This window comes from Asterias rubens, chromosome 11, assembly GCF_902459465.1.
Source record: "Asterias rubens chromosome 11, eAstRub1.3, whole genome shotgun sequence".
Lineage (NCBI taxonomy): Eukaryota > Metazoa > Echinodermata > Asteroidea > Forcipulatida > Asteriidae > Asterias > Asterias rubens.
In genome coordinates, this window is record NC_047072.1 from 11,684,686 (window position 1) to 11,710,346 (window position 25,661).

Below are 25,661 nucleotides of genomic sequence, written 5' to 3' on the forward strand. Positions count from 1 at the left end.
TCACCGTACGGGCCTTAGTTCGGCAACTGTGTGTATCATTATTCAGATCTGACCAAAATCCGGGTTCGTTTTTGTATTAAAATGCTGGGTACTTTAGAAGTAAAAGAAAATACTAGAAAGTTCGGGGAGATACTGCTGGAGTAGGAGCGCCTCTTGTGACATCATTATCAACCAGCTACAAGACTTCCATGACTAAGAATGCCAATTTTCTTCCTCCATGGTTTAAAGACACTGGACACTATTGGTAATTGTCAAAGACAATTCTCAGGCTTTTCTCACTTGGTATATCTCCACATTATGCATAAAATAACAAACTTGTGAAAATTCGAGCTCAGTATTGGTCGTCGTTGCGAGATAATTGAAAGAATAAATTGTGTGCTTTCAGATGCTTGATTTCGAGACTCGTGGAACTTATTTCTCGAAAACTACGTTACTTGAGAGGGAGCCGTTTCTCACAATGTTGCACTCTGTCAACAGCTCCCCATTACTAGGATAGTTACCAAGTAAGGTTTTATGCTAATAATTATTTTGAGTAATTACCAATAGTGTCCACAAAGCCTCACTGAAGTCTTTGTTGGCGACACTGATTTTGTTTTGAGTCACAAGTAGAGGGCGTTACATGTCTTGGAGGCTGAGTCGGAAGACTTGATTTGTTGTTTGTTAGTCTTGGCCCAAGACGTCGGCCAGCGATAGTTGCCGGTAAAATTGGCTCAATCATACCGTATCGATTTACAACTGAGCGCAGTACACTATCTATCGATCACTGACGGCTTGGGCAAAGACTAGTAGTTCTTTGTTCGATTGCCTCGACGTGAATGACGATCGTTGACGCTATTTAAAGTTAGGTTTCACAAAATGCAGTTTGCTGGGAGCACCGATTTTGATGTTTGGCCAAAATTTGGTGCCCACTAAAGTCTGGTGCTTGGAAACGAGACCGCATCGGGCAGTCGCGTCGTGGTCGTGTCACGGTCTCTCGGCCGGAGAAATGCGCACACATTCTTTCATTAGATTAGACACTACATGACGCTTCATTACGGGAGATGAGAAAGATGTCGATGAAATGCAAAATTGACAGACATTTTTGTGTAAGTAAGTAACAACTAACAGTAACATTCTTTTCTGTTTGGACAATTTGGATTTATTATTTAATTATTATTAAATATTACAATAAAAAATAGCCTACTTACTCTATCTATCTATCTATTGTATTTATATCCTGGTGTCATGTGTTTTCAGTAGGATAACAGGAAAATTGTTCACAATCAAAAACTAAATTTTTCACTTCATGGTGTGTTGAAATTTTTAAAGTTTTGGTTTTACGTTGCGAGAGACAGTCCGCCATTAACAGTGCTTATGCATGCACGACATTGGAGCAACGTCATATGTTTTCACACCTTTCATTGGTTGGTATTTTATTGAATATTCAGAACTAGTATGGATGGCGTGCAAAATAAATCAAAAATACTATTCAATTACTACTTAACAAATTTAATTACATTTTTGTCCTAAGGCATTATGGCTACTATATTAGAATCCAGAGATATCATAAGGCATGAAAGTAAAACACCCCAGCCCCCCTTGATGCACTCACACTTCATAACAATCCGTTTTCCCCCATTTCAGACCAGTAATGTTTGGTTTCAGGAGATAAGAAACCAATCTATGATATTTTCTCTTTAATGTAGACTTAATATTTATTACGCTTATCGGAATTTATTACAGTATGCAGTAAATAAAATTTTAAAAATTTAAAGAATCCCAAATAGTAACCACCTCACGTGATCATCTAGTGACTAAAGCAGAATGAAACTCAATCTAGCAGATAGTAATTTTGTTTTGAACTTTCGAGGTTGGATGATGTTTCTTTGATTGACTCATTTGAATGTTGGCATAATAATGCACTAGTGATTAGTACCAAAAATCAATCATTTTTACAAATGTTTGAGCATAACCAACGACAGGAAACTTTATTCTCAGCATGATTAAGCCTGCCTGATGAAAATACAGACCGTGAGTAAACTGCATAGCTTCTGCAACCGGTGCAGCTTGCACAATCTCGCGGTAAACGGGAATCAAAGTTGGGGACCGAAAACATATGAGGGTCGATAACGTATGACGCTACGATAGATGTTTTAAAGGAACACGTGACGTTGCCTTGCATCAGTCAGTGTGTGTGTGGATCGGACGAGTTGGTCTATAAAAAGCGTTTGTAACCGTTATAAAATGTTATAAAATGCATATGATTGGAAAGATGTTTTAAAAGTAGAATAGAATGATCCACACAAATTTGCCTCGAAATTGTGTGGTTTTCCTTTTACTTTGTGAACTAACAAACATGGTCGGCTGTATCAATATCAGTGATGGGATTGGGAGTCAAAAATTTGAGTTGACTCCCATAATTTTAACGGCCGACTGTGTTAGTCGACGAGGTAAAAGGAAAACCGTGCAATTTCAAGGCACGTTTGTGTGAATCATTGTATTCTACTTTTACAACATAGATGTCTGTCTAACCCTATGCATTTTATAACAAAAAAAGGTTACGTTACAAACGCTTTTCAAAGACCAACTCGACCAATCCATTCCAAGGCAATGTGTCCTGTAACTTCTGTAAACAAGTCACAACGTCAACGGTAGAACTTTCTAGAACAATAGAATTCTGACAATTCTACGAAAAACGACAATGCACTGAATAACAGAAATGCGGGTTAGACTCTGTACTGCTATATCTTTTTGTGGGTTCAACAGCACCCTCTCTTGATATTTTGCTCTTGGCGATAAAAATTATGAGCCGTTAATCCACCTCTAGTTAAACTAAACACTAAAGCAAAACTGAAACTACGGCGCAACAAAAGTGGCAGAACGCCTTTAATCTGTGCAGGGCGAATCGCGTATACCCCCGGAAGTGATAAAAGTACTATTTGTAACGCCCTCACGCGGTCAAAACCAAGACGCATTAGGTTTAAAGCTGGTGTGAGGTGTTGAGATATTTTTTGCCGGCTCAGATACAGATAGGATAGATTTATTTAAATGCATACGTTGGGATACACCACGTGAGATTTAACGAGAAGAGAATACCAGTCTTTGGCAATCCAAACGTGCCCTGGGCCTTTTTTAAAAGTAAGTTGCACAGTTATATTTTATGACCAAAAGAATATAATTGAGATAACATAACGCTCCTCCCATCTGTTGACTAGACCATTTCGCCCTTAACATTCAAATTTTGCTCCGCCGTCGGGAGGAGGGTTACGTTATCGTAACTAAGTGTCATACAGATGTTGAAAAACCTCCAATCAATGGCAATCTCTTTACGAAGTCCGGGCCCAAAGCAAAGCCATCATGCTGTATAGGATTGTGCACAGTCTTGTTGCCATCCCAGCCGCACCACCCTACTTGCACCCCCTTCATCAAACCAGACTAGAAGCCACCATTTACAACTCACACAAAAGCATTGTAGAATACTCTCATACCAGCATACACATGTAGTTTCTTCCCAAGTGTCATCTGGCATAAGGTTGAGCCCTTAAATAACATTCAATTTTCGGCTCTCTTGCAGATTAGTAAAAAACCATTGATGTCAACAGCTTAATCTTCAGTTCTTCAGTTCTTCAGGCTGTTAATCTGAAGATCATCACCTGAGGATTGCCAACCAATCCACCATTAAACTCTCTTCTAGCTAATACCAACTACTGTGGATACAAACCTAGTTGACATCTTTACTAGCCCAGCCCTGTTTTGTAGCGGATAGTCAACGCCTGCAATGCATGTATGTTGACATCAAAGTCTGAATCCTGTGCCTGTGTTGATTGAATCATCTTCTATTGGCAGTGATACAACTTCACTCCCGCTGGCGACTTTACATCAACAACTTCCTTGGGATGTAAACTTCAGCGGATGTAACTTCTGTTGACAGAAACAGTTGACCGGCAGGTTATAGACATTGTGTGAATGAAACTCTAGTTTGAGTGTGAGTTTCCAGGTACCAAGGAACAGCATCAAGCATGGGTTTGGGCGACCTACTCAGCAAGTTGTTTGGGAGAACCAACAAGAAGGCGCAGGTGTTGTGTATCGGATTGGACAACAGTGGAAAGAGTACTATAATAAACGAACTGAAACCTAAAGATGTAAGTTATCACAAAAGTGAAGTCCAGCCACAAGTTGTCACAAGGCCAACCCATATCATTAGTTTAGGCCTGGAATTTCATCTTTGAACATGTTGAGAGGGCAAGGCCATTTTCATTTTGCAAAGGGCACTTCTGTTGGAATGAGAAACTTTTGAAGGGCACCAAGGCCAAGACCTGGGCAGGGACAACGGAGGCAATGGTCTGCGTGTTATTCCAGGCCTATTTGTTTGATCTTAAAAGAAGGGCTCTTAAGTTTTGTGATTCACTCGAAGATGAAAACAAAATTACAAGTTTCCAACCTCGCGTTAAAATGGTGTAAAGTGCCACTGTGTTTGATACCCTTTAAGTTCAATTCTTGTCAACATTTAGTGACGCCACATTTCAAATGAATGGTTTTTATCCTTTTTTACAGAGAATTTGTCAGTTTATTCCTGAGTTTTGATGATATTCAATCATAAACGCGTGCCTGTTTACAAGCTTTGTTTGTGAAATGGCTAGGGCACCAAGGCAGTTTCTCCTTGGTATAAAGGGCACCCTATGAGAAAATTGTTAATTTCTACTGTCACAGCGCATTTCAAGAGCACCAAGACAATTACCAAGAGGTGATCAAGGCAATCACCTTTTTGCCTCCATGAAACATCTTGCCTGAAAATGGCATTGATTTAGACCTTTGACTGTCACAAATGTTTCCTCTTTGGAAAGTAAAGACCCAATAAGCCTTTTTGAGGTATGGCGGACACGATTTGCACACGCGTCACACGCGGCGACTGATGCCACGCTCACCATGTTGGTGGGCAATAGGTTTATGTGTAAGTAAACGCCGCGTCGCCTAAAATGCGCACTTCACTGAATAACACGCGTTCTATTTCTATGGTCAATACGCACAAATTTACCCAAACCTTAATAGTGTTGTAGCATTGTGTCCGCCATATCTCAAAAAGGCTTATTGTTTTTTGCCGTTGATGACATCATGTTTCAAATTTTACCATGAAAGAGTAGCCCAGCCCTATTTTACACCATTGAAACTTGATGTTAGGGACTTGTAAATTTAGAAATTTGAAACAAAATTTTCACAGGTTCTAATGTAGAAATCTACAGTAGGATTAAACAATTGAACAGTTTCAAAAACGAAAGGTATTCCTTGCCTTTAACTGCTACCTTAGGAAGAGCCATACGCCTCTCTTATGCATGACGTCATAATTCTTACCCAAAACGAGGTATAGGCGCATCCGCCACCACTTGCAGTGGCTGCACCTATAGCCTTGTTTTGGGTTAGTATTGTGACGTAACTTGTATTAAGAGAGGCATATAGTCGCCAATACAGACCTTGCATACTACATGTCTATTTTAATTGTATTGATGTAAAATATTTAACTTGACTTTTGACTTAACTGAACTTAACTTTCTTCTATTTTCCACACTTTAATTCTTGTTTTCAAGTCCCAAGCGGAAGACATTGTACCCACGATTGGGTTCACCGTAGAAACATTCAAGTCCACAGCAGTCAACTTCACCGTGTTTGATATGTCGGGCCAGGGAAAGTATCGGAACCTATGGGAGCATTACTACAGGTACGGGTTTCTGTCATAGTTCCTATTTTATACATGTGTAGTCCTATTGATGTAATGCAATCTTCAAACTGATGCTCATTGTCCACAAAGCACTTAACAACAAGCCTCCCCAATATATCTCAGAACTACTTCAAGTTTACACTCCGTCAACAAATCTTTGATCCAGTTCAATGCTTCTCCTCAATGAACCCAAGACTCGACACTGAGGACATTCAACGACCAATTGAGCCCAAGTTTTCACAGATCTGTTAGTTTATGCTTGTATGTTGGAATACACAAAGTGAGAATACTAATTTCAAACAATGACCAAACGTGTCCAATGCCTTTAATGAGGCATCCTTGGTTTCGTTACCAGCGGGCGTTATTAAAGACACTGGACACTATTGGTTACTGTCAAAGACTAGTCTTCACAGTTGGTGTATCTCAACATTTTTTATCCATAAAATAACACACCTGTGAAAATTTTAGCTCAATCGGTCGTCGAAGTTGCAAGATGTTATTGAAAGAAAAAAACACCCTTGTCGCACCATGGTCACATGAAGTTGTGTGCTTTCAGATGCTTGATTTCGAGACCTCAAATTCTAAATCTGAGGTCTCAAAATCAAATTCGTGGAAAATTACTTCTTTTTCGAAAACTACATCACTTCAGAGGGGGCTGTTCACAATGTTTTATACTATCAACCTCTCCCCATGACTCGTAATCAAGAAAGGTTTTATGATAATAATTATTTTGAGTAATTACCAATAGTGTCCACTGCCTTTACATCAGTGTTTGTTAAGTCCTAATGCTTTTTTTTCTGTGTTTTGTCTTCCAGGGAGGCTCAAGGCATTATCTTTGTGCTGGACAGCAGTGATAAACTAAGGATGGTCGTTGCTAAAGAAGAACTGGAGCTCCTCTTAAAGCACAAAGGTAACTTCTGGCCTAGAAAAGTAGCCCACTGCAAAGCGTGGGCGACTAGTGCAACTATTGATTGCTTAGTTGTGTCGCGACCACTGTTTTTCAACTTCTCGGGGTAATCGTGCTGTTTTGACTACTACAAAAATAGTCGCGACTGCCTGTTTGGTGAACCAATTGTGTCGCTCCTGACTATTCACAGCAACACAATTTACTTACGAAACACAATCAGACAACATTGACACAATCCTTCAATTTTGTTAGTAAGAAATTTACTGTACTGCGACAAACAATATGCTGCAATGCATCTTTGGAATTAGTTGCGACTACTGTCGCAGTTGCAACTATTTTAGGCGGGACTAGTCGTGAAGTAAATTTCACTAGTCGCCCAGGCCTGCCCCATCACCCACCGCAACTGCCATGGTGTCCTGTGCTTTTGCTGTATTGCCCTGTCTATGGTTCCGAAACAAATTTAGATTTTCCTCATTGAGTGCCCCTTCTAAATGAAAATTTTGCCTGGTCAAGAGCAAAGAGTTTATTTTGTTTAGAATTCAGGAGACTTTTCTTAACTTATTTAATGACTTCTCTGTTGCCGCAGAGTAGATTTTTCGAAATTCTGGAGACGATTAAGTTGTTTATCACTTCATCTGTTTTTCTTCTTACAGACATCTCCCAGAAATGCATCCCCATCCTCTTCTTTGCAAATAAGATGGATCTCCGAGAATCGCTCTCCTCCGTCCAGTGTACAAAGCATCTAGAACTAGAGCACATCAAGGATAAGCCGTGGCATATATGCGCAAGTAACGCCCTGACAGGAGAGGGACTGCATGAAGGAATAGAGTGGCTCACAGGTACAGGTATAGTGTGTTAAAGGGTTTGGGTGCTTTTTGTCACAGAAAAAAACACACTAGGGAGGTTTCGCATGCGAGCGAATATGGTTAGTGCCACAGGTATGTCATCATTATGACGTCATACGCTACTCGCTATCCACTATACGTGCAGACGACACTGATATCCAGCTTGCTTCACGTAAGTAGTCTACGGATAAACGTATGCGTATGCAGATCTGTTCTCATGCGGAACCTCCCTAATGTCCACAGATTTACATTAAACTTACACCGTTTGAAGATAATGATAAATTTTAAGCTTACCTTAAAATATTACTTGCTTAGGTGCTGTAGTAACTGAGAATTTAGTAAAATAAATACACGTAAATAGGTTAATAACATGCTGAAATAATTTTCGTCTCACGAGACAAAAATTATTTTTTGGACTCGTTTTACTCTTTTCTAAAAAACTACAGCACCTCACTGAGTAATACTTGAAGGAAAGCTTTCTACCATCGTTATTTTCAAACTGTGTGGATTTGATGTTAATCTGTGGACATTGTGTTTTGTGTCCTACAAAAAAGTACCCAAACCTTTTAAGGGGAGAGTGTCTCAGAAGTTGCTTTCATTCTAAGGCCCACGTCACACGAGGCAATTAACAGGTTAACCAGTTCCAGACAATCTCCATGAAAAGACACTGGACACCTTTGGTAATTGTCAAAGACCAGTATTCTCACTTAGTGTATCCCAACATATGCATAAAATAACAAACCTGGGAAAATTTGGGCTCGAAGTTGCAAGAGAATAATGAAAGAACAAAAAAAAAATTGCTTCACAAATTTGTATGCTTTCAGATGCCTAATTTCAGGCCTGAAGTCTTATTATTTTTGAGTGAGAAATTACCTCTTTCTCAAAAAGTACGTTACTTCAAAGGGAGCCATTTCTCACAATGTTTTACCCTATCAAAAGCTTTTCATTACGAAGTATTTTTTTATGCCAAAAATTGTTTTGAGTATTTACCAATAATGTCCAGTGCCTTTAAGCGCCTGTTATGGATCATGCAAGAAGTATAGCAGTCGGCATATAGAAAAAGCAATAGTTCACAATGTGTCCAAAGCTGTAGTTTTGTGGTACTGGTGATACACTTGTAAATCTCCTTAATTGTTACACCTACATGTAGCAAATGCCTGGTAGATTCTGGGTCTAGCATAAAGGGGGTCCCAAGCCACTTTCTGCAACAACGTGTTCCAGGAAGTTTAGGGCTCCAAAATCAAAAGCACATTGGACCTCTCTCTCTCTGTGTACAGAGAATGGCCTTTTAAAAAGCACAGTGTCTATCTACCAGTGTTTTAACCAAGGCACATCTCATGGTAGTTTTAGAAGTGCTGATGTGCAAGAGTAAAATGATCTGACTGATCATAGTATCAGCAGCGCTGGGAGCATCAGGGCCAGGGACATTAAAGCTGTCTTTTGGTAGTATATGCTCCCTACATTTCCCCCTTGATCTTTCTTAGCTCTCTCACCATGAAGCATAAGGCATCAGGGCCAAATTTCATAGCGCTGCTTAACTGCCTATTTTGTGCTTACTGTGTGATTTCCATTTCATAGCGCTGCTTACCGCAAGCACACGAAAAGGCATGTTATCCTTCTGGTGCTTACTGCAAGAAAATTAATGGCGTAACAATACAAATCCACAAGATGGTTGTCTAATTTTCTTGCTAACCTGTGAAATACGTTTACACCCTAGCAAGTTTTCTGCTACAGTAAGCACAAAAACTTGCTTACTGTTAAGACGCTCTATGAAATTGGGCCCAGTTTCCTAAGTTTATCCCATTGAAGATCACAGCGTCCACAAATGGCTTGTTCCAAAATCACCATAGCAACCGTTAATGCTTTGTACCAAAATGCCCACAGTGGACAAAAATGGCTTGTACGAAAATGCACATAGCAGCCGCCAAGATCTGGGCTCAATTTCATGGCTCTGTTTCCCACTGAATTCTGCGTTTGCGATCTCCATTTTGTTGCTTACTGTTGACTATGTAAGTGCCAAATTTCTGTAAGCGTGGAGTACGCATGGGCACAAGCAAACATTCCCTGCTAACCTTTGACGTATAAGCTGTGAATTCCCTGCTTCAGAAAGCGGCTTCTTTGCTTATGGTAAGCAGAGCCATGATGTTGAGCCCTGGAACCAATTTAAAAAACTTGCTAAGCACAGACAAATCTTAAACTGGTTACCTTGGTTACCTGTACAATCTAGAAGTGCCAGCTCACTTACATCATTCGAGATACTCCTTGATTGATTGATTCATTTACTTATCCCCCTTCTCTTTACAGATAAACTCAAGCGATGAGATGGACTTCAGCAAACGGGGTGGTCGGCAGAGGCTGAAGATGACTGAAGTATCCACCAATGTAGGGTTGGGTTCTTGTGCCTGAAATCCTTCGTCCTGTCATAAAGTCACCGTAAGCCTTTGTTGAGTTCTTCAAATTGCCGGTCATCAAAAATTGAAATATAATGGAAATTTTTTAAAACCCAAAACAATAACAACATTCCAAAAACAAATCCATTGTCAATCCAAGTGGAAACTTTGGCTGGATTTTGAGAACGAACATTTTCTAGCCATGTTCAGGTATTTCCAATGGGTTGTTTTTAAACTACGCCCAATTTCATAGAGCCGCTCAAAAGCAGCAAGTATTGCTTACATGTTCTTTTATTTACTAAGCAGAAATAAGCAGGATATCATTTTGGCTGGTAACCTGATTCTGGTTAGCATGATTTTGTGCTGTGCTTAAGCAGCTCTATGAAACTTGGCCCTGGTTTTTAACAGAAACATGAAAAACTGTTCGTAAGGGTGTAATGCAATCTTACAAAAACAGACCTGATGCACTGTTCCGTCACAAGCAAACACATTTTGTATCTTGTAAAAATATCTGAGAGGCTATGCACGTACTAAGTAATCTAAATGTTATCATCTTCCTGTATCCTCTTTCAATATTTTTATGGTTATTTAAGGAAGTTTTAGAATGTTTGAAATGATTGGCTCGCTCCATTGATATCACAGGTACTTTTAAGTTGCCGAAAGAAATGTATGTGCTCACTCGTGGGATTAACTTTGGGATTTCAATTTTAAAATAAAAAAGTTCTGCTTTCTTTATTACCAAACCAAGTTAAGACAAAAAATGTTGTCATAAAAATGACACCATTTTCAAATAACAGGTAACGCTGAAATGTTTTTAGCTGGTTCTGTTTGTCTTATTTAAATTGTTTAAAACTGCACGTTTGAAAAAAATAAGACATAGAATGTCACCATGAAGTTGAACTTGAAAACAGTTGATGTTGTTATCGAATGGGTAGAATTTAAAAACTATTAATTGAAATCGTAAAATTTCTGCAAATTATGCGAAAGAAACAAAAACACATGAGACTGTGATACATTATTTTACTAAATCACAAAGTGCCACCGTGTAAATTCTTAAAAATTGTAAATAAAAAGAAGAGCACATTATTGTTATTCCTTCAGAAGTGGAGACCGCATACGCGAGTGTTATGAGACATCTTTTGCAAGGGGTTTATATAAACGCTGTATTTTCTAAGAGGATCCTCTTCTTAGATGACATAGTATGCACAGGTTATTTTTTACAGAGGACAGCAGCCAATTTCATAAAACGCTAGGATTAATCCTCACTCAAGTTAGGACGAGTTACCCGTCTTAACTTAGGATGGGTTCAGTGCATCCTATGTTTTATGATACGGAACTTAATTCGTCCCAAGACCTAAGATTATTCCTAAGTTAGGAAGAGTTTGTTGAAATCGACGGCTGGACTAATTGAGCCTCCATAAACATTGATGTACTATCCCTTTAGAAAGATTATGTTTATATTTTGTATTATTGATAATATATATAGTTTTGGACAGCCATATTATGCAGTTTATCTAAATACCCTCCTACTGTGTGTAAGATTTGCCAGTGAGTTGATCAACCATTTAAAAACCGTGATCAACTGCATGGTTTTTTTTTATGGAGGAACAACAGAACTATCTGTGTACTGTGTTACATCCTGGATCAGTGCATCTGGATTAGTGGTCTCTTAGTAGGAGGGTTAACTGTTTACTGTGTACATGTAGATGCATTCACCACATGATATATTGCACGCTGGCATAGTGTATTTTTTTTTCTTCAAAATCACAGTTTGGGATAATAATTAGTGGTTGGACAGTAGGAGGGTTGACTGTATTGTACAGATGCATACATGCATTCACTACAAAGTGTCATATTGCATGTTGGCATAGTTTTGGATAATAATTAGTGGTTGGACAGTAGGAGGGTTGACTGTATTGTACAGATGCATACATGCATTCACTACAAAGTGTCATATTGCATGTTGGCATAGTTTTGGATAATAATTAGTGGTTGGACAGTAGGAGGGTTGACTGTATTGTATAGATGCATTCACATTCACTACAACGTGTCATATTGCATGTTGGCATAGTGCGCCTGTCCTTCAAAACCATATGAATGATATTATTTAGTTTTATGTAGATATTACTTGTGTGAGGAGGGGACTCTTCTTTTAGTATTTCTTTTTGCAGTGATGTGAGATGTTCTTGCAAAATCAGACATATCTAGGCCTGTTTTTAAAAGGGCAAGGGTACCGAGGCATTTTCTGTGTGAGAAAAGGGCACCCTATGAGGAAATTGTAAATTTCTACTTCAGCATTTTAAGGGCAGTAGGGCAATGACCAATGGGCATGGAAGCAAATTGTCTGTTTGTCTAATCAAGAATGCACAACTAGGCCTGTGTCTTTGTCAAGCGTGATGTTTTAAACTCAAAAACATGGAAAAATCATTGTCTTTTTTACTGTTGGCATTTCTCTCCAAATAAAAAAATAAATTGCAAAATAAAAAGTAGCACTTTAATGACTGACTAGTCAAAAGTACATTGTGTAAATATCTGCAAAAAGACACTCCAGTTACTATTTCATACAGCTATCAAGGAATGACAAATTGCTAAGCACTGAATTATCATGCTTAGCAGATTTCCCACCTGTATACCATGACCCAATGTCATCAAGCTGTTTTTAAACAGACTTAAATAACTGCTTGGCAAGTTTGTTTGCTTAGCAGAAAATGAGTGGGGCACCAGTTGAAAACAATGTAAACTTTATGGAGCATTTAGCTGGTAACCTGTTTCTGCTGAGCATGATTTTGCTATGCTTAGTAACATTTTGTGCTCAAGGCCTTATTAATTTGGGCCAATGTAACAAATAAATCTGTGGAGTAGAGCTGTTATTGCCTGCAATGGACCTATCCGGCTTTCCACTAAGCTCCACCCACCGCACACGTGAGCAAGACACGTGTACGAGCACTCACAATGACATTCTGCACGATTCTGCCGCGCGTGCCAAATATACGCGCACGCATGACCGAGTTTGTCCGACTACAATCATTGCTGTGATTGGTCAAATGGGTGAACGCGCACAGTTTGATTGATAGGCCGGATCGGTTCATTGACTTTTTTATTTTACCAACCAGAATCTCATATGAATGGTTCTTAACTAATATTTTCTGACGAAGAAACTTTTTAAGTGTAGTTCAGATCGTCTTTGAGAGGGAAAGGCAATTTCAAAATCTTAAAATCTATGGGAAAGTTTAGAGGTAAGGGGAACAAAGGCTGTGACCTCCGTGTTATTTGAGCTGTTGCATTATTTTTGTTGAATGACATTAATTGTATTCAGTACTATGTCAAATATTTACCTGTACTGACTCTTAACAAATTCAGTACATTATTATTTGTAAACACAACAAATAAACACTCACTTTGCTCATGATGAGATTAAGACATTTTTGTTGTGTTTGAATTGTACACAGATTCTATTAAAGCCTAGGTACAAGAATTTGTTTAATAAGAAACACTGTGTTATGCATTAGTTATTGTTTGTTGAAATTAACTTTGAGGGCGAACAGAACCATTGATGTAAACTGCTCACTAGAACTAAAATGACTAACCAATTTTCCCAGGCTCTATGCAAGCACCGGCCTGCTCTGAATTCACGAACTGCATAGATACTACTGCACTGTACATAACAGTAGGCCTACTTGATACCGTGGGGTCGAAGCATGGTTTTTTGAGGTGTCAACCTTGTACAAACGAAGCCTCAAACCTATTTAACTAAATTTTTAAAATTTGCTTTTAAAATTTAGTTAAAAAGTAACTACTATCGTCTTTGAAAACCTACAAGTTTTTCTGAGGTTTACCCAACCTCCAAATTAAAATATGCAAACAAATTTAGAAAAAGTGAGTGTTAGCTGTTGCAAACTGCTTTACAACCACAAATAGCTGAGGACTAGGATATAAATACAAAAGGGGTCAAAACTTCAGGTCCCAATTTCATAAAAGCTGTAACTTGCAGAAAATATTGCTTGACATTTTGCTAAGGAAAAATTGAGAGAGGCACCAGTCACAACAATATAAACTGAATGTCTGTGCTTAACAAGTTTTTAGGCATTATGAAATTAGGCCCAGCCGTCGATTTCACAAAACTTTTCCTACTAACTTAAGAATAGTCTTAGGACTTGGGACGAGTCCCAACCCTGCACTGTAGCATGCAGACCTTAAGATTAATCCTAACAACTCGAGATAAGACGAGTCCTAACTCTTTGTGAAATCGACGGCAGGTCACTAACTTCAGTGTTGCAAACTAGTGAAAGGATGAATGTCGCCCTCTGTTGACTTGGCTCAAGAACTATTGCAGGTTTAATTTGATTTAATATTCAAAGGCATTAACTCAGTCCCATTTCCTCTTATTCGGCATACAATTTCCAAAGTGAAGGATAAAGAGTGATCTGGGAACCTGAAGCCCTTAACTGTTGCTTATACAATCCAATCAACAAAAAAAATTGCTTCTTTTTTTTCCCCCCTGGAGGATTTTTTTTTATTCAAAAACTTAGAGTGACATAGGACTAAAGGAAATGAAAGGCTTCTCACTCCAGCCAACTGCCTAGAGTGTCTGGGTTTCAATACCCATACATATCATTTAACACCACAATTGGTTATGAATTATACAGCCAGCCACTATAGAAACAATCACAATTTCTGTTTCCTTGTTTAAAGTTTCATTTCGTGGGAAATTTCATTTTGTTATGACGCTTCCTCTAACAAAATCAAACCACAACCGAGAAGTTCTGATGTTCATTTTCATGCTGATATGAATTTTAAAGGTATAAGAATTACACCAAAAATTAATTACAATAAAAATATTACTTCAAAGAGAGAGGTAATTTCCCAACCAATTTGTTTTTCTCTCGCACAATAAAACAAATTAAAAAAAATAAATTCATGTTTTTACAGCTTGGTTTTATGGTTCGTCTTTGGAATATATGGCAAAAAAAAGGTAAAAATAAAGACTATAAATCATAATACTTTATTTGAGATTGGTTACCTGCTGTGTAAGTAATTATTAAATGAATACACTTTTATTTTATTTTATTGGCACATAAATTTTTTAATTAATTTATAAAATCAATTTAATTAAATAAATCCCCACTTGCTTCCAGAGGAGAAACAGAGAAACAATACTGATGATGTTACAGTTTTATTTTACATATTTTTTATTTTGTTCACAACATACACTCTGAGAGAAAACTTCACTGACTGAAGAATTAACATAAAACCATGCTTTATCTGAACAAAAAAAATCCCCATAAATTTTTCGAACAATTTTGTCTTCTCAAAGGAATGTTGTACTCGAAGATAAAAATATTATCAATGAAAAGCAACAGAATATCATTTATTTATGCATGCACCCATGCGTGAAAGATTACGCCAATCACAATCGGCCTTTGTTCGGTAGATGGCCAACCAGGGATCTCCTTTCATGAAGGGAGATTGTGTACATTGACTGCAGTTGGGAACCAAAATGGCGGCCGCACTTTACATTGGATTTACGGAATATCGATAGAAAATGTAACATTTCGCTGTGTAACTGGTGAGTTAAGTAACGAATGTTTTATCGTTATATGCCTTTAGATTTCACGATCACCTGTGTGAGAGATTTTAGTTTTTAGAAGTCTGTTTTCTTTTTAAAATTGATGATCGCTTTACTCGGAAAATTTGAGTGATTGATGATGGATGATGTTCGTGAGTGAGTCGCTAACATTGGATTACGCATAAGTAAACACAGTGCGGTGACCGGTGGTACGGTACAATAGCGTTCACAAACCACAACAATGTCTGAAATGTGAACAGTGTTTTTAAACCATGAAGGAAGGAAAAGTCCTCCTCCACGGTTCCTGTCCTTACTCTATGGTTCTACTAACAATTATTGCAGTGGTAGTACGTATATCGTATGGGAAAGAATACTGAATAGGGAGCTTTTAAAGCCATTATTATTCACTTTCGGTAAACAGTATTGTCCAAGTCCCACACTTCGTATATAAAACAACAAACCTGTGCAAATTTAGGCTCAATCGGTCATTGGAGTCGGGGGAAAATAACGGGAAAACCCACTCTTGTTTCCGTGCGTTTCGCCGTGTGATGACATGTGTTTAAAATATATCCATAATTCTCGCTAACGAGAATTTATATTGTTTTACTGTTTACTCAAAAAGTAAAGCATTTCATGGACTAATATTTCAAGAGAAGTCTTTCACCATTACCTTCTGTAAACCCTGTAAATTATTGTAAATCTGTGAACTTTTTTTTTTTTTTTCTGTACCGAAAGGTCCAATGGCTTTAACTTACAAATTACAATTACATGTAAATTAGTAATGTAAAATGTCAATCTTAATTTTTTGCAAGCCCGTTCATTCATGGAGGTAGAAATTTCTACCTCCATGGTTCATTTGTATTCAACAAAGACGAAAGTCATTTAAACAAATTTAAGTACACGTAACAGTAACCGTTGTATTATAACAGTACACTGCAGTAAGTAAGTGAGTAGGAAGCATGGGTTACCCTGCCTCATTTAAAATATAAAATACGTAAACCGTGGGGGTTTGACCATTGCACTGACCAACACTGTCATTAGGCTACTCCTTGAGTCCTAGACTAGCCCCTATGCCTTTCAATTATCATGTAAAATTATGGTAAGGCTCGTTACGCTACCGTCTCCAAGTGCATGATGTGTATGTGGAGACGATAGCGAACAAACCTCATCATAACTTTCTAGTGGAGACCTGCAGTCCTGCACCCACTTACACAGTTAGTATAATAACTAGTTAGGCCTATCAAATTTAGGCCAGAAAATAACTGTTTATTTAATAATAAACCCCCAAATTATTTTTATTGGATTTGATGTAATGTCACACAGTGAACGATTTCCCTTGTATAGAGCAAAATGCTATGCAAAACGTACCAGTTGTTATTCAAAAATCATCATTTGCTACCCAATATTACCACCATTCAATTCAGTGTGCACAAAACTTGTTCAGTCAAAATATTTTGCGATGCAAAAGTGCTGAATGAAATCGCTCCCCTGTCACAGTATGTGTTTCGTTCTCATTCATTAGGGACTTTTCGTTTTCAACGACGGATGGTTCTGCGACGGTAAAGATGACATTTGGCGTCATCTGCGCATGCGTCGGCTTTGAGGACGGTCGTCCCTCAATTTCTATGACAGTACTTGGGATGAATCTTCGTTGTGCTGAAACGACAACGTTTAGCTGAACAACCATCGCAGAACCATCCGTCGCCGAAAACGAAAAGTCCCTATTCATTCAACCACACCAACCAAGTCCAAGATGAACATGGTCTCTGAGTCTTGTGAACTGAAAGTTAGATTTAATTTTTATTAGAAGCGATACTAATACACTACATGTACATGTACATCGTATACAATAATTACAAATTACCCATTCACAAAAGATTTGAGAGAACCCTTGATGTTTTTTTTGCAATTGTAACTCTTCGCGTCCCCAAAATTATACAGATAAGCTTTGTCTTGTACAAGGGCCATTCACAAGATCACTTGGTAACCGTCAAGTTTGTGTATTATTAACCCATTGACCAAGCACATTGAATTCCTACACGGCTGTGTACACCGAACACGGTGTGAAATCCTTATTGGCATTGTAGATTTTGTACAGTGATATTGATAAGGCTTGTTTGTTTTGGAGTTTTATCGGCTTGATTAAATCATACGCGTTTGTTGACACAGTCTTCACTCTAACAATTTTGATTTTAATTTGCAGAGCTAAATCCTAAACACTTTTACTCTAATCCAATAACGTTGTTGACAATTAATGAGTTGTTGTTTGCCTGGAAAAGGGGCGAAGGATTTATACACTACTTCTTCCAGGCGCAACAAGTATTGTGTCCTAGTTTTACAGTGAGCATTAGCAGGCCTGGTACTTCATTGAGGCAACAAAGCAATTGCCTCCATTGCCCCTTGGTGCCCTTGAAAATGCTCTGAGAAGTTTACAATTTCCTCATAGGGTGTCCTTTACCAAGGAGAAAATGCCTAGGTGCCCTTGCCCTTTCAAAAACGAAGCAGATACACGTAGGCCTACAATAGTAAGGCTCTCCGCAAAAGAAATTGGCATCTAATGTGACACTTTTTATGCTAGAATTACCCAAAAAGACAACTGTTCTTAGACTCCATGTAGAATGTAATCTTCACATGGTTTCCATATAACGGAAACTAGGTAAATATTAAAGTCACCTGGAAATATAATTTTTTTTCTTTCAAACATAAGAGTATATGCTAATACGAACAATAAAACATTTTTTTTAGTAATTGTTTGCTACGATTTATATGTTTAAAAAATATATAAAGTTGTTTGGGGGGCTGACTCCGCCTACCCCTTTTGTGACGTCAATCGAGGCAGACTTTGCCTGCAATGCGTATAGTAAACACATGTGCAAAGTACATGAACGTTCAAGTCGTGAGTTGGTACATTTCAAAAAGTGTTTTTCTGCATTTAGCAGCAATACACCTGGTCGGCATTGCCAGAAATTTTTTTTTTGACTCGTACAAACTCACGACTTGGTCCGTACATGTACTTTGCATTGTGTTTATTCTACGCATTACAGGCAAAGTCTGCCTCGATTGACGTCACGAACAGCGCCCTCTCGGGTCGGGGTCTACTCTTAAATTTGTAAATAACATAAGAACTGATTTTTTAAAACCTTAGTTAACTGTTTATTCACATTCCACTCATCAAAACACATATATTAGTGACAAAAGCTTTATTTTGAAAAAATACCACTTCCAGGTGACTTTAAATAATTTGGGGTTGAACGATGACAAAATAGTTTTAAAAGCATGATTTGAAACAACAACCTCTGGATTATAAATTGAATGTTCTGGTACTCTACTAAATGAGCTATCTCTATCCTATGTTGGCGCTCTCCCTGTGTTGTTAAAATCTTTTTATAAAAGCAGCTGGTCCCAGATGTAGTGAAAGTCAATGCCACAAAGGCAATATATATCAGTCTGACCCCTTCTTGGGAAAAATTTACATTCTTTAATTGCCACTACACACAGTGAACATGACAAAGGTGGCGTAACCTGACGCTAACCTTAACCCAGATTTATAAACAGGACATCATGTTCAAATGTTGACTGAACATAAAATGCTACCATGGTGTTCCTTATGCTCAACCATAGAGAAAGGACCCGGTTACCCAAATACGTACAGTTCTCATGTACGCAGTACGTGACAAATGTTTACCAATCGCTCATTTTGCTGCTGTCTGAGGTTTAGGCCTATGTAAATACAACATTTTTTAGTTCAAATGAGAAAAGGTCGGCAACAGAGGGAATCTGTACATGCCTGTATGTTTTTTTTGTAAGGGCAAGGGCACCAAGACGCATTTCTACTTAGGTAAGAGCACCCTACAGTGTATGAGGAAATTAGAAAATTCTACTGGCTCCAGAACATTTCAAGGGAAATGAGACAATGACTTGGGGCATATCGCCTTTTTTGTCTACGTGAAACACTACTAGGGCTGCTGCTGTCTGAGTTTTAATTACAAATTTGTTAGTTATGTTGAGAAGAGGTTGGCAACAGATGAAACTGTAGGCCTATACATTGTAGACCTGTACCAACCAGTCAACCTACACTTAATTTACTACTCGGGTCAATAAATGATTGTGTGCATTGTGCAATACACACAGTATTGATTTTGAAACCTGTATAGAATTAGGGTTTCCAGAGCACTGGGTCATGGCAGTGTACGATATAGAGTACATGAAGTAAATCAACAGTTTATGAAGGTTTCATTTGCGTACAATTAATGTTAATCTTGAAATAAATTGAACATTAAATAAATCGGGGGGGGGGGGGGGCTTGGGAAACAGGTAAGCATTCATTCAAACTAAATTTCAGGCCTGATGCTTCATTTGTGTTCAGCGCAGTTAAAGCATTTTCACCTTCGGTAAAGGGATTTAAGTGAATTTCATATTTCTAAATGTATTTGATTATGATTGATTGTTACATTATCCGTTTACTTGATTATATACAATCTGTTTACTTGTACCTTTTTATTATTTAGCTTTTTGTGGTTAAAATGTAAGTTTTTATTGTTGTAAATAGCTGGGAGCATTTTTAATGGATTTGGCGCTGTATAAATGTTTTTTATTATTATTATTATTATTATTATTATTATTATTATTATTATTATTATTATTATTATTATTATTATTATTATTATTATTATTATTATTATTATTATTATTATTATTATTATTATTATTATTATTATTATTATTATTACTATTATTATTATTATTACTACTATTATTATTACTACTATTATTATCATTTCTGCACTGAACACTTCAAGGGACAAGGCACCAAGCATGAGCACCAGGGGCATGGAGACAATCGCCTTGTTGCCTCTGAGAAGCATTCTTTTAGTCTGAAATTTAGAATAAGAACATGTTTATACAATTCTTTGATTCAATAGACATTGACTTGAGTTTATACTTTGTTTGATTACAAACATCAAGAGGACATTTCACAATACATATAAATGAAATAAAATGACAAGAAAAATTGCACTTAATTTTGATAGTGAAGTAAGTATTAACGCCCCTTTCAAATGTCAGACAAGCGAGAACAGTAGAGTTTCTGAAATGTAGACAAATTGTTGCCAAGGAAATGATGGCAATATTTTTAGGGTTGAAACCCTTGCATTCTGACAATGGTGGCAGTTACCCGATGCGTACGTAGTTGGTGATCTTGATTATTATAACATATGAGATGCTGGTACTGGTTTATGGAAGTGACAAATGCTGCGTGCAGGACATTGTACACCTGTGTTGCACTGGTTAAAGTTAGCCCTGAACATGTAAGTTTTTTAGTACCAGCAGGACCAGTAAGCTTAAGGGTTGTTGTTGCTGTTGCTGTTTAGATGATCTTCCCATCAAGGAAACTCGGCAAACTCCCACAAAGGGAAATAAACACCAAGCTGGCAACAGCTAATCTTCCTCATACAAACTTATAACGTCTTCGATTATGAGTTGCACAATATCAAGAAATTGTGATTCAGCGCAGTAACATTATTTTATAGTCATTGTGAACTCAGCGGTTAGCCTGGTAGGATTCAAACCCACAATCTTTTGGTTGCAGATACTGTACAGTCTAAACCACTGGACTAAGGTGATTCAAAGCTTTTCCACTGCCAGTCCATATTTCATAATAAATGATAGCATCCTTAAAATGTTATTTTCTTGACGAGAATTCCCTGGAAGTTTTGGGGTCCTAGACTGACCTTTCAGATGTTTTTTTGTTTGTGCCAGGCCTGATACTCCATGCCCCTTGATCATTGCCTTGGTGCCCTGACGGTAGAAATTTAATTGCCTTTCAGGGTGCTCTATAGCAAGGAGAAAATGCCTTGGTGCCCCTGCCGTTTCGAAAACGAAGCATACAGGCCTGAACTATCAGTCTTGCTTAGCAGTTGTCTGCGCTATAAAGCATATTTTTGTGCTAAACCACCTTAACAAACATTTTACATGATCCACATGTACGACATGGTAAGAAGAACTTGGAGGTTATACGATCTTCTGAGGTAAAAGTAACTATAAATATGAATAGTAAAGTTGTGGGTACAACTATGTGTAAAAACTCTTTTGCGGGGAGTGTTCGTTGGCTCTGTTAAGAGCCGATTTGGTCTCAACGGACTGAAGACAAGCAGAGTATACTGTTCGAAACAAGTTTACTATTCATTTCATAGTTACTCTTATTCTCCACACCATGCAAAGTTTCAAACACCATTTATCTCCTGAGGTGTTGCTAAATTTGTCACTTCATTGATTTTAATCCTTAGTGTCCTTCGTGTAGGGCTTGAGATCTGGGATCAATGGTGTCTGAATAATGAAGACGAACAATGGCTTGAATTTGAGCAATGATTATCAACAAATACAGCTGACGCTGTTTTGTAAATAAACGATCTCGAGCTGTCTTGTGCCGGCACACAATACTTTTACTTTTGGCAGGACATCGGTTATTGAGAAGGTGCAATACTGTATGCATTCGTCCATAAACCGATACTTGTACTGGTTTGTTTTAAGGTCTCGGTCTCAATCCCAAACCTCAAGGACCCAATTGGCTAGAGCTTTTAAGTAGAAAGAATTGCTTACATGCAAATTAACTTTCTGCTAAGTAAGAATGAGCAGGATACCAGTCACAGATGGTACAGTTAGAAAAATACTTTGGCTGGTAAATCTGGTAAACTTATTCTGGTAAAGCATAATTTAGATTATAAGACCAAGACCAAGAATTGAGACTGAGAGTGAAACTGACATGACACCCCAATGGATCTAGAAATAAATGCCTTCAGAATAGCCCAAGAACAATTCTTCTGTTTAGTGGTGGTGTCAGATCTTCTTGCTACCGACTCCTAGGTTGTATTGTAAACTTCAGGTGTGATCCCTAGCTACCTGGTTGTAAACGGTCGTACAAGGTATGACTTCTGGCAACCCCCTAATCAAGATTTTGACAAAATAGGGAAACCTCCAACATACTTCAGATTAGATACATGTACTATGTAGCTCATTTTCCCAGAGGTCGCACAACATTTTAACTATTGACGGTTAAATTCTGTCCACGAAGAATCGGCCTCGCAACTTTCTCTCTCTCTCTGGAGTGGACTTTCTTATTTGATACTTATTCCCAATGCTTGATTACCCAGAAGGATCTTCAACAATGTCTTGATATAATGGTGGGTCTGTTTTCTCCATTTAGCACAGATTGCTTGAGAAGGCCTTGTTGGCTGTGGTCGTCCCTAAGTGGGCTGGCAAGGCACCCAGCAATTTTGCTGTATACAAACTTTGTCCTTGTTACAGTTGTTACTGTTGTCCAATGCTCAGTCCCTCACTTTAGTCACAATTGATGCCCGAGTACATTAACCTGTTGTATGCCCCTGGATTTTTTCTTTAGAAATAAAGAGTATTGTCAAATTGCAAATAAAAACTGTAGGCGGTAAGATACTAAAAAAAAAGTACTCTGGAAAGTTATTTTTTGTAGATTTTTTACAGGTGATTATTAAAATCATCAGAAATGCTGTTTCGTAGGGAGATAGTTTAGCACCCTCTTTGACGTAATGTACGTAGCCGGTATTGTATTAGGAGAGGACTACGCTACCCGCTCCCTCTCTCACTTTGCAAATGATCCTTCACGTGATTGAGTTGACTTGAGCACTTTTTTATATACCAGAAAAAAATAATATTCTTCTTTTAATTTTTTATTAATAAAAATTTACTCCAGTCATATTGAAATCAATAAAGTATTACCTTTTTTTGATATGGGGTTCTCATTGATTTGCTTTAAAGAGGGAAATAAAGTATGTTATTGTGACACTGCATTGAACTGCAAAATAGTGTTTCGGATGAATTTACCCTCGCCTTCAACTAATGTTTTTAAAAACTATAGCCATTCGTGTATTCTGAAAAACTGACACTGGTGTTATTTTATGTGGAATAGGAAGTAGGAACCCCCCCCCCCCCCGAAATACGAACATTCAATACAACTTTTGGTTCTGTGATCTCTTCATACATAGTACAAAATGTGCATGTTTAGCCTTATGGAAAAATTCCATTGAAAGAAAATGTTTATTTAAATACTTTCCACCTGACATTAATCAAAAGACATCAACAAAAACATATGCCTGATTCTGTTTGATTAAAAAATGCTTTGCAGTCGGCATGAAGTGATGAACAGATGGTTTTTCTATGGTTTGTCTAACCATGGAGGAAAAAAACTGGTCTAACGCTAACAACAGCAAGCCTCGATCAAAGAGAATGCTTGGATGGCATGTGTGTGATGCGCGCCTAGGGTCATCTGTTATTGATGCACTTGAATGATTACTGCCTAAACAACACTTCAGAAAGACTGAACGCAATAAATCGTTACTAAGGTCCTGTAAGCTTTGTCTTTGAAAGGGCAAGGGCACCAAGGCATTTTCTTGTTGGTAAAGGGCACCCTATGAGGAAATTGTAAATTTCTACTTTCAAGAGCATTTCAAGGGCACTATAAAGGGGCATGGGGAGGCGATCGCCTTTGTTGCCTGCCTGAAGTATCAGTGGAGGTCTGTATTGTCTAAAGCCCTTTTTACACTACTTTATTCTCCGGGAGAAAGCCTGGAGAGTAATGACCAGTCCTTTTACCACACTACTCTATCCTTGAGGTTGCCCCAGGGAATGACAGCCGACCTTTTTACACTATGATCGCTTTACCCCTGGTCTGCATTCTGTCTGCAACACAAAAATGGGCATTCCCCGGCGAATAGCCACCCCTGCTCTGGAGTAGGGGTAAGCGGTAAAACGCTGGGGTATGGATGATGTGACCTCTGCTGACATGATTCGCACGCATACCGCCGGGCAAAACCTTTGTGTCTTGGCAGCCAGCTAGAAAGTGTGTGCAATCTTACCATGACGACGCGTCGTTTTTGCCGGCGAAACATGGCGTATACAGTGTTTTGTCAACAGATGGCGGTTTGAAAGTAAACATAGGTCACATCGTCTATTCTTGAAACGTGCAGCCGGAACCTCATTGATTTAAAACCTGTAGCAAGGGACAGTGTGGTCGTGCATCTGGGTAACCATGGGGTAAAGAAACTCCTGGGGCCTCCCCAAGACTGTATTCCGCAGAGATGCAGTGTGAAAAAGGCTTAAAGGAACACGTTGCCTTGGATTGGTGAAGTTGGGCTTTGAAAAAGCATTCGTAATCAAAATAAGCATGATGAATAGTGCACAGTGTTCCTGACAAAAAATACTCCTTTTTAATGTTTTGACTAAAACAGGCTGACTAATGTGTTAGAACATTCACACGTTGGTCTGATGGTGTGTTGGAAATTAAAGGAACACGTTGCCTTGGATCGGACGAGTTGGTCTATAAAAAGCGTTTGTAACCGTTTGTTATAAAATGCATATGGATAGAAAGATCTTTTAAAAGTAGAATACAATGATCCACACAAATTTGCCTCGAAATTGCGTGGTTTTCCTTTTACTCTGCGAACTAACACGGTCGGCCATTTATGGGAGTCAAAAATTTGACTCCCTTAAATGGCCGACCGTGTTAGTCGACGAGGTAAAAGGAAAACCATGGATTTTCGAGTCGTGGATTTTCTAGTCATGTTTGTGTGGATCATTGTATTCTACCCATGCATGCATTTTATAACAAACGGTTACGAACGCTTTTTATGGACCAACTCGACCGATCCAAGGCAACGTGTTCCTTTTAAAAATGGTTGAAAGGAATTTTTACTTCAGGACTTTAACCAAGTCCACAGGGCATGCAGCTCAACAATTTTAATGGATCAGAAAATTCTACAAGATCAGAATCAAAAGGCAAAGAAAAAAGACAAAATACATTTAGGCCTATGTTTAACATGAACTCTTTCATCCAGCAATTTTGCAGTACTGCTTTATTAAGCACACTGTGGTCCAAAACTGAAACTTCCTTCCTTACTCTAAATAGGTTCTTGGCTAGGTACTACATGTAAGTATAGTGACTGAGTTCGCTTTTCAGAGTTTCCTTGACTTCACAACCAGACTCAATGAAACAAAATGAAGGGAAATATTGTACATTTGGAGCCCTGTGGGCTGGCCATCTTATAAAGAATAATCCCTGTAAGGCTTATGCTGTTATCCCTAAGTAAATGTTGGGAGTTTAGTTCGGTGACATGTACGTTAAAGGAACACGTTGCCTTGGATCGGTCGAGTTGGTCTTTGAAAAGCGTTTGTAACTGTTTCTTATAAAATGCTTAGAAAGATGTTGTAAAAGTAGAATACAACGATCCACACA

The 25,661-nt window shown here is 38.2% G+C and overlaps 2 protein-coding genes across 5 annotated transcripts in view; both read left to right on the top strand.

Moving 5' to 3' along the window:
- The first annotated feature begins 39 nt into the window (after positions 1-39).
- LOC117297002 (ADP-ribosylation factor-like protein 6) lies at positions 40-10,578 on the top strand. Of its 2 annotated transcripts, none has more exons than XM_033780119.1 (6): positions 40-63; positions 3,559-4,121; positions 5,562-5,692; positions 6,508-6,602; positions 7,253-7,438; positions 9,749-10,578. In XM_033780119.1, the coding sequence occupies exons 2-6, from the start codon at positions 3,999-4,001 to the stop codon at positions 9,763-9,765; spliced, it is 552 nt and encodes a 183-aa protein (XP_033636010.1). In that variant the 5' UTR covers positions 40-63; positions 3,559-3,998; the 3' UTR covers positions 9,766-10,578. The 2 variants fall into 2 exon arrangements, with proteins under 2 accessions (XP_033636010.1, XP_033636008.1); XM_033780117.1 differs by lacking the exon at positions 40-63 and adding an exon at positions 768-1,089 and having other exon boundaries at positions 3,554-4,121.
- Positions 10,579-15,330: 4,752 nt separating this feature from the next.
- Positions 15,331-25,661, top strand: part of LOC117296283 — a 91,133-nt gene continuing 80,802 nt past the window's right edge. For all 3 annotated transcript variants that reach the window (XM_033779126.1, XM_033779124.1, XM_033779127.1), the window contains exon 1: positions 15,331-15,400. The gene's annotated coding sequence lies outside the window, so the exon portion shown is untranslated. The remainder of the gene's footprint in view (positions 15,401-25,661) is intronic.

Excerpts from the sequence above, each read along its gene's own strand:
- LOC117297002 (XM_033780119.1), top strand. The coding sequence starts at position 3,999 with ATGGGTTTGGGCGACCTACTCAGCAAGTTGTTTGGGAGAACCAACAAG. Across the intron at positions 4,122-5,561 it reads ACGAACTGAAACCTAAAGAT|TCCCAAGCGGAAGACATTGT; the intron begins GTAAGTTATCAC and ends CTTGTTTTCAAG. Across the intron at positions 5,693-6,507 it reads CTATGGGAGCATTACTACAG|GGAGGCTCAAGGCATTATCT; the intron begins GTACGGGTTTCT and ends TTTGTCTTCCAG.